This window comes from Babylonia areolata, chromosome 27 (assembly GCF_041734735.1).
Source record: "Babylonia areolata isolate BAREFJ2019XMU chromosome 27, ASM4173473v1, whole genome shotgun sequence".
Taxonomy (NCBI): Eukaryota; Metazoa; Mollusca; class Gastropoda; order Neogastropoda; family Buccinidae; genus Babylonia; species Babylonia areolata.
The window spans coordinates 39,405,740-39,415,739 of record NC_134902.1 but is presented as its reverse complement, the minus strand read 5'-3'; the positions used below and the strand labels follow the sequence as shown (position 1 = coordinate 39,415,739).

At 44.5% G+C, this 10,000-nt stretch overlaps 1 protein-coding gene across 1 annotated transcript in view; it reads right to left on the bottom strand.

Annotated features, from left to right (window-relative positions):
- LOC143301084 (NACHT and WD repeat domain-containing protein 2-like) overlaps positions 1-10,000 on the bottom strand; it is a 68,640-nt gene that overhangs the window by 31,129 nt on the left and 27,511 nt on the right. The window contains exons 12-15 of the mRNA XM_076615090.1: positions 9,770-9,993; positions 6,828-6,986; positions 2,989-3,124; positions 827-1,042 (exon numbers count right to left, since the gene is read on the bottom strand). Coding sequence (XP_076471205.1) covers positions 827-1,042; positions 2,989-3,124; positions 6,828-6,986; positions 9,770-9,993 — 735 coding nt within the window. The remainder of the gene's footprint in view (positions 1-826; positions 1,043-2,988; positions 3,125-6,827; positions 6,987-9,769; positions 9,994-10,000) is intronic.

Sequence of the window (10,000 nt, the reverse complement as noted above, 5' to 3'; positions counted from 1 at the left end):
TAAAACCAAAAAAAAAGGGGGAGCAGATGGCTGACGACACATCTGCTGTGTATAAAAAGAGCAGGCAGTTGATGACACCACATCTGCAGTGTATCTATATATAAAAATAGCAGATCGCTGAAGACACCACATGAACTGTACAAAAAAAGAGCAGACAGCTGAAGACACCGCATCTGGTGTGTATAAAAAGAACAGATAGTTGATGACACCACATCTGCTGTGTATATATTAAAAGAAAAAGAAAAAAGACCAGATGTCTAAAGACACCACATCTGCTATGTATGAAAAACAGGAGATGGTTGATGATAACACATATGCTGTGTATTATAATTTTTAAAAGAAAGAAAAAAAAAAGCAGATGGCTGAGGACACCACATCTGCTGAGTATAAAAAAGAACAGATGGCTGACAGCACAACATCGGATATATAATAATAATCACTCACACACACACACACACACACACACACACACATACATATATATATATATATAGAGAGAGAGAGAGAGAGAGAGAGAGAGAGAGAGAGAGATCTATCTATCTATACTGAAAGAGACAGTAATGTCTGTCCGCCATTCAGTCTCTGTCTTCCTCAGGGAAGGAAGAATGGAAGAAGAAAGGAGGGAACGAAAAAGAAAGGAAACAAGGAGAAAAAAACGCAGAAGGAAGGAAGGAAGAAGAGAGGAAGGAAGGAAGGAGGAAGGAAGGAAGGAATGAAGGAGGTAGGAAGGAAGGGAGTAAAGGAGGAAGAAAGGAGGGAACGAACGAACGAACAAACAAACGAAGAAGAAAGGAACGAAGAAGGGAGGAAGGAAGCAGCTGCCCACCTTTCTGAGGGAAGGGAGGCAATCCAGTGTGTCCTCAGGCAGCGTGGACACCACCAGCTTCACGTGCGGGGGCAGGTCACGTGGGAGCCACGTCATCTTGCGCCCCTCGTGGTCGTCCGACAGACCGTCCACACCGTCAATGAGGACCACCAGAGACCGGTCCTCACTGGCCTGGCCCAGACGGTGCGCCAAGTCGTTCACCACCCCTTTGTAATCCTGGGCACGGAGTCTTTTGGTGTTTGTTTTGCTCTTTTTTTTTTCTCTCTTTTCTTTTTTTTTCTTTTTTTTTTAATTGAGGGAGGGGTGGGAGCGGGGGAGGAGCGGCAGGGGGCGGGGGCGGGGTGGGGGGGGGTTACTTGTGATGCAAAAAGTAAGCAGCTTCAACAGCAAACAAAGCCCAAATGTCATGCAGAGAGAAACAATCGTGTATTCTTACTTGCATGCTGGCACACGTGCATACATATGTATCAATATGATAGTAAGAAGAAAAAGAACAAGAAGAAGAAGAAGAAGAAGAAGAAACAATAATGATACTACTACTACTACTACTACTGCTACTACTAATACTAATAATAACAATAGTACCTTTTTTTTCGGGAGGTGGGGGTGGGTGGGTGAGGGGGGCCACAGACTGTGTAAGACAAGTTAATAATGACGAGAAACAACCCAGGACCGTTCCAGAGAAGGCGAAAGTGGTGCGCAACCATGCGATGAGGATGTCATGGTCTGTGGTGTCAGTGAGGATGTCATGGTCTGTGGTGTCAGTGAGGATGTCATGGTCTGTGGTGTCAGTGAGGATGTCATGGTTTGTCGTGTCAATGAGGATATGTCATGGTCTGTGGTGTCAGTGAGGATGTCATGGTCTGTGGTGTCAGTGAGGATGTCATGGTCTGTGGTGTCAATGAGGATGTCATGGTTTGTCGTGTCAATGAGGATATGTCATGGTCTGTGGTGTCAATGAGGATGTGTCATGGTCTGTGGCGTCAATGAGGATATGTCATAGTCTGTGGTGTCAATGAGGATGTCATAGTCTGTGGTGTCAGTGAGGATGTCATGGTCTGTGGTGTCAATGAGGATGTCATGGCATGTGGTGTCAATGAGGATGTCATAGTCTGTGGTGTCAGTGAGGATGTCATGGTCTGTGGTGTCAATGAGGATGTCATGGTTTGTGGTGTCAATGAGGATGTCATGGTATGTGGTGTCAAACGCTGCCAAAAGGTCAAGCAGTGACAATCAATATAGGATGTCAGTCAGTGCACGCAACAAGGCGGTTTCGATACTATGGCACTGGTAGGCTGACTGAAATAGCTCTGGAAGGTTGGGAAAATGACAATGCTACAGCAATTTTGGATCCAGGTTGGCAGGGTTTTTTTCTTTCTTTTTTTTTATTTTTAATTTATTATTTTTAATTTTTTTTTATATCAAGGGCTTGATTCCGTGCAGAGTACACATCTTTGCAATCGTCTTTCTGTGTAGTTACATCAGACTGACGCCAGTTCCGCTCTCTTTGATACCGTTGTACCTTGGCCTGTTTCACCTGGAGAACTCCACATGTAAGTGCACACATGCATGAAAACAAAGGTATATGCGGCGGTATCTGTAGCATTATATATATATATATATATATATATATATATATATATATATGATGGAATATTACATCATATTATATTATATTAATTATGTTGTATCATATTTGCGTTCCAACTGATTTCGTTCATGAAGTTATGCTTGCTATACTTATCGCGGGCGACTCCAGTCATATTAGTATTACTGTTTTGTGCGTAAAGATTTCGTGCTTGACAGAAACAAACCACACACACACACACACACACACACACACGCACGCACACACACACACACACACACACACACGCACATACACACACACACGCACACACACACACGCACACACACACACACGCACACACACACGCACACACACTCTCTCTCACACACACACACACACGCACACACACACACACACACGCACACGCACTCTCTCTCTCTCACACACACACACACACACACACGCACACACACACACACGCACACACACACATGCACACACATGCACACGCACACACACACGCACACACACGCACACACACACACACGCGCAAACACACACATCACATACACACACACACACACAGACTCACGGATGGCACGTCAGCAGGGCTGGTGCCGAAGATGTGACACAGCTGGACACACAGGCTGTGCAGCAAGGTGCGGACATTGCTGGACTGTTCCGTGCTGCCCACCATCCTCACCAACACGCGCACCCCGCCCTCCCTCCTGCACCACACCATCCATCCACCCACCATCCACCCACCATCCATCCATGCATCCACCCACCATCCATCCATCCATCCCACCATCCACCCATCCATGCATCCACCCATCCGCCAACCACCCATCCATCCATCCATACACAGATTGACGTGTCGTGTCAATGATGCCTGTTGTATTGTGAAGTGTCTAAAGGATACTATTTGAAACTGAAATAAAAAAAATATGGTATAAAAGGCATTTGATAGGCTCTCCTGCAATGAAAAACAGAAAAAGTCATCTAAACAAAAGTATACTAACGGTGCATGTTGAACTGGTTGAACAAGCATACATAAAGCATACAGATACACAAGCTCATAAAGTCAATAACATAAATGTTTGTAAAAATCTGGGACGGTATAAAATTGCTCATGTAAACAAAGAGAGTGTCAATCTTATTTTCATTGCAACTCTGTGGTGCACACGCGCATATGTGTGTGTGTGTGTGTGTGTGTGTGTGTGTTGGAGAGAGAGGCACAAAGAGAGAGAGAGAGAGGGGGGGGGATTTCGGATTCCGATGGTTTATTCAAAAAAGGCCATGAAGGCCCTTCATGAAGGGGTGATGTGTAAACGTATTTGAAAAAAAAGATTACAAGACATACATTTTGTGATACAATAGAAAATAACAGAACAAATTATAGTTAGGGACAGCTTACTGACCGAATTTTAAAGGCTTTGCGTGAATACGTTGCGAACTGTTTGATTTCCTCTTCTCGACGTGACCTCATTAGCAATATTAACTTAAACAAAGAAAGCTGGCAGCATATTTTTTATTAAATTGTACATAATGTCACTTAACCTTGGACAAAAAACATTCGTTTCCATCTGGATTTTTGAATGATGGACAGATGAGATCACGATCATTATGCTATCTCTAATGGAAATGATGAATAGCAATATATAACAGCCTAAACCTAAACTTTGTCAAGACACATTATACATGTTTGGGCGAATTCATGGACAGAGAAGTCGGGACACAATGCAAACACATCAATCTGATTTTACAAATAAAATCTGTATTTTTCTCGCATATGAGCGTTCCATTCTTGCCATCTACAGTCAACTAGCCTGGTACGGAGATAACGAATAAATCCTGTGATATCCCACACCCGTTGGTGCAGTCAAACAAACCTCATCCCAATTTCACACAGTTAAACTCTCACTTTTGATACCCAGTTCATCTTGCCTTATGCATTCAAGTCACATATTATACGCTTTCCTTGGTAATCTTGATTCATCTAGCTGTGTTAGTTTCAGCCAGTACCGGATGCACCTGACAGCAGAGTTAATTTTGATTGGGTATCTATTTGTTTCAACATAAATCACACCGTTTGGGGTTTTCATTGGTGCTTTAAGAAATTTCTTCAGGACAAACAAGTGAACTTTCTCACAATAAACTGCAGCATTATCAAGCCCCATATTTCTGCGCCATATTGAGCAATAGGCTGACCTTGAGAGTCGAATACTCTAATAAACACTTCAAAACATTCATTGCCAAAACTAGATAACTTTTGCATATTGCACAGTGCAGCCTGTTTTGCTGTGTTTGCAAGCTCTTTACAAGCGACAGTAAAACTCAGTCTTGTTGAAAAGTAAACACTTAGATATTCATATATGTTTACAACAGGCATAGCTACTCCTTTGTAAACCCAGTGTTCTCTTGCCCCCAAGTACCCACCCTTTCTAAAAAAAGGAAAAAAAAAAGATATTGCTTTTGGACATATCATTTACCTTTACCTGTAGGGAAATAGAAGCTCCATGTAGACTATTTTGTTGAGTTTGAAAACCTTATTACTGTTTCAGACATTAAAACAAAATCATCTGCCCAAAGTAAAATAAACAACTGTAAAAGATCAATAGTAAATTGAGCACCATGTCTACCACTATTCACAACTTCGTGTGTCAGTTCACTGATAGTGAGAGAGAACAAAATAGGGTCACATACGCCACCTTGTTTAACACCACTTGTGCACTGAATATAGTCAGTCATTCTCCCACCACATCTAGCCCTTATTTTCACACATTCATTCATATTTATCATACACTTCAATAGTTTCTCTCTCTCACACCATGTTTCAACATAGTATGCCATAATATGCTTCTATTTACAGAATCAAAAGCTTTCTCAAAATTAATGGAAGCAACATATAATTCACGATTAAATAAACACTGTTTCTGTATAGAGGCCATTAATGTAATCGTATGATCTACACTTGAATAGTGGCGTTTGAAATTATCTAGAAATATTATCATTTTCAAAATAATCTTGCGATCTGTTATTAATAATTGTACTATATTTCTTACTAGCTGCGTCATAAAGAGGAATACCTCGATAATTATCTGGATTTTGTTTACGTCGCCTTTCTTATAGATAGGACACACACACACACACACACACACACACACATATATCTATCTATCTATCTATCTATATATATATATATATATATATATAACACGTGTGACAACAATACAATGTTCACTGCTCATATCAAACAAGATTCACGTACTGAATTAATGTTCTCTCTCTCTCTCTCTCTCTAGCAACGATGCAATAGCCCCTGCTCACATCGAAATAAACGAGAATCACGTGCTGAGTTCGTCTGAATCTGCTCATATCGAAATAAACGATAATCACGTGATGAATTCACTCAACGAGTGTGTGTGTGTGTGTGTGTGTGTGTGTGTGTGTGTGCAATGCATGTGTGAGCCCATGTTCATCGAAATAAATGAAATTCACGTGCTGAATTCAGCTTCTGACTCTGTGTGTGTTTGTGTATGTGTGTATGAGCGAATGTGCCCTGAGCACGATGCCACAGACACTGACATCAACACGCTACGTTATCAGTGGTAACTGTGTGACAGTCGTGCTGTGAAACTGCACCTCAAGTCAAACAGAAAATACCCCTTCAGTTTCACACCTCAAGTCAAACAGAAAATACCCCTTCAGTTTCACACCTCAAGTCAAACAGAAAATACCCCTTCAGTTTCACACCTCAAGTCAAACAGAAATCACCCCTTCAGTTTCACACCTCAAGTCAAACAGAAAATACCCCTTCAGTTTCACACCTCAAGTCAAACAGAAAATACCCCTTCAGTTTCACACCTCAAGTCAAACAGAAAATACCCCTGCAGAGAAGTCAACTACACTGACTGATAACAGTCTTCACTTGTTAAACGTACACCTACCACCACCACCCCCACCCCCACCACCAACACATCCCCCTTATAATTTCCCAACTTCGCCAGCTGAACTGCAGTGACTGGTGACAGTTTTCACGCATTCTGATTACAGTCACTGAAATGTCGTTTCACTGTCTGGTTTAACTCACTCAGTACGGCCAGTCCTCTCTTCTCCTCTACACAGACTCCTCGGATGTCCAGTGGGTGTCTCTATGACCCAACCTTTAGCTTCCGTCGTCAGAATTGTGGTATTCTTTGTCAACATTCACCTCTTCAGTGTAAGAGCCTTCCGCTTGTAATATTTTGATGGTTGTAATTGGGGTGAAACGCTGTTAACGTCGTCCCTTTCGCAGTTCGTATGGAGAGAGTTAAAAGAGATTGTTGATATTTTCAGCACCAATCATAAACATTTATCCTACCCTCTGAACTACTGGCTGATTTCCTTGACACAATTACTTTCAGCACCAATCAAAAGTAAGAATCCTACCCCCTGAACCACTTGTTGACTTCCTTGGCACATTTGGACAAGATGGCCGACTTTCCGCTTCCTGTCTTCCCATAGAGCACGAGCGGAAGTCGGGAGGCGGAGCGAACGTAGGACTTGATGATGGTCAGGATATCCTTCCGTCCATGGAACCCCTGCACCCTGCAAAACGGCGCAGCCAGTGATGACGTCACCATATCCTTCTGCCCAACTCTAATTCTTATTCATATACTTATTCTAAAACACAGCAACAGATGTCAGGATATCCTTCCGCCTACAGAAATTGATTTTATGTGTGTGATATGTGTTACTGCGTATGTGTGTCTTATAAACATTGTGAAGGTGTTAACTTTGACGATTAAATGTTATTCTGATCCAGATTCTTATTCTAGAACACGACAGCAGATGTCACGATATCCCTCCACCCATAGAACCTCTGCATGCTGCAACTTGCCACAGGTTGTGGAACCATACATCAGTTAAATCAATATTGGACAGAGGAGGTGTGGCAGAATGGTTCAGACGCTCATCTGCCAATACAGAGCCCGTGAGAGTTTGGGTACGAATCCCGCTCTCGCCCTGATTGGAAAATCATGCTTAGCATCTGGTCATTCGGAAGAGACGACTTCTTCTTCTTCTGCGTTCACTCGTATGCACACGAGTGGGCTTTTACGTGTATGACCGTTTTTACCCCGCCATGTAGGCAGCCATACTCCGTTTTCGAGGGTGTGCATGCTGGGTATGTTCTTGTTTCCATAACCCACCGAACGCTGACATGGATTACAGGATCTTTAACGTGCGTATTTGATCTTCTGCTTGCATATACACACGAAGGGGGTTCAGGCACTAGCAGGTCTGCACATATGTTGACCTGGGAGATCGTAAAAATCTCCACCCTTTACCCACCAGGCGCCGTCACCGTGACTCGAACCCGGGACCCTCAGATTGAAAGTCCAAAGCTTTAACCATTCGGCTATTGCGCCCGTCGGAAGAGACGACAAAGCGAGTTCCCATGTGCTGCATGTACCTGGCACACTGATAAATAAACCATAGCAACTAAAGTGTTGTCCTCTGGCAAATTCCTGTAGCGTCTTCAACGCACATGAGACCAGGTAGTAAGTGACAGTGATGGTGTATAAATACCTGGTGTCTTCAACACACCAGTCAGTGACAATGATGGTGGACACATACATAGTGTCTTCAACAAACCAGTCAGTGACAATGATGGTGGATCCATACATAGTGTCTTCAACAAACCAGTCAGTCAGTGACAATGATGATGGATCCATACATAGTGTCTTCAACAAACCAGTCAGTGACAGTGATGGTGGATCCATACATAGTGTCTTCAACAAACCAGTCAGTGACAGTGATGGTGGATCCATACATAGTGTCTTCAACAAACCAGTCAGTCAGTGACAATGATGATGGATCCATACATAGTGTCTTCAACAAACCAGTCAGTCAGTGACAATGATGATGGATCCATACATAGTGTCTTCAACAAACCAGTCAGTCAGTGACAATGATGATGGATCCATACATAGTGTCTTCAACAAACCAGTCAGTGACAGTGATGATGGATCCATACATAGTGTCTTCAACAAACCAGTCAGTGACAGTGATGATGGATCCATACATAGTGTCTTCCACAAACCAGTCAGTCAGTGACAACGATGGTGGATCCACGCCCAGTGAGGGTCTCCTCCTGCTCTGCCTGTGCTGACCGATGTCTCACCTGTGCTGACTGATGTCTCACCTGTGCTGACCACTGTCTCACCTGTGCTGACTGATGTCTCACCTGTGCTGACCGATGTCTGTCTTGTGCTGACTGATGTCTCACCTGTGCTGACTGATGTCTCACCTGTGCTGTGCTGACTGATGTCTCACCTGTGCTGTGCTGACTGATGTCTCACCTGTGCTGACTGATGTCTGTCCTGTGCTGACTGATGTCTGTCCTGTGCTGACTGATGTCTCACCTGTGCTGACTGATGTCTGTCCTGTGCTGACTGATGTCTCACCTGTGCTGACCACTGTCTCACCTGTGCTGACTGATGTCTCACCTGTGCTGACTGATGTCTGAACTGTGCTGACTGATGTCTCACCTGTGCTGACCACTGTCTCACCTGTGCTGACTGATGTCTCACCTGTGCTGACTGATGTCTCAACTGTGCTGACCGATGTCTGTCTTGTGCTGACTGATGTCTCACCTGTGCTGACTGATGTTTGTCCTGTGCTGACTGATGTCTCACCTGTGCTGACCACTGTCTCACCTGTGCTGACCCCTGTCTCACCTTTGCTGACTGATGTCTGTCCTGTGCTGACTGATGTCTCACCTGTGCTGACCGATGTCTCACCTGTGCTGACCGATGTCTGTCCTGTGCTGACCGATGTCTCACCTGTGCTGATCGATGTCTGTCCTGTGCTGACCGATGTCTCACCTGTGCTGACTGACGTCTGTCCTGTGCTGACCGATGTCTCACCTGTGCTGACCGTTGTCTGTCCTGTGCTTACTGATGTCTCATCTGTGATGACTGATGTCTCACCTGTCCTGACCGATGTCTCACCTGTGCTGACTGATGTCTGTCCTGTGCTGACTGATGTCTGTCCTGTGCTGACTGATGTCTCACCTGTGCTGACCGATGTCTGTCCTGTGCTGACTGATGTCTCACCTGTGCTGACTGATGTCTGTCCTGTGCTGACTGATGTCTCACCTGTGCTGACTGATGTCTGTCCTGTGCTGACCGATGTCTCATCTGTGCTGACCGATGTCTCACCTGTGGTGACTGATGTCTAATCTGTGCTGACTGATGTCTGTCCTGTGCTGACTGATGTCTCACCTGTGCTGACTGATGTCTAACCTGTGCTGACCGATGTCTCACCTGTGCTGACCGATGTCTCACCTGTGGTGACTGATGTCTAATCTGTGCTGACTGATGTCTCACCTGTGGTGACAGAAGCGCACGTGGTGCACTACCTCTCGGAACAGCTCCCCCTTCCAGGACTGCACATCGTGGTCGGCTAGCTCCTCCCCCAGGCGTCGCTTGCACGTTTCCAGCACGTGCTTGCATAGACGTTCCAGATAGACCACGTGATCCCGGATCCCTTGATCCCTCAGCCCTTGGGGATCCCACTCCACAGTGAACTCTTTGATCAGCGACACGGGCAGCTGGAGG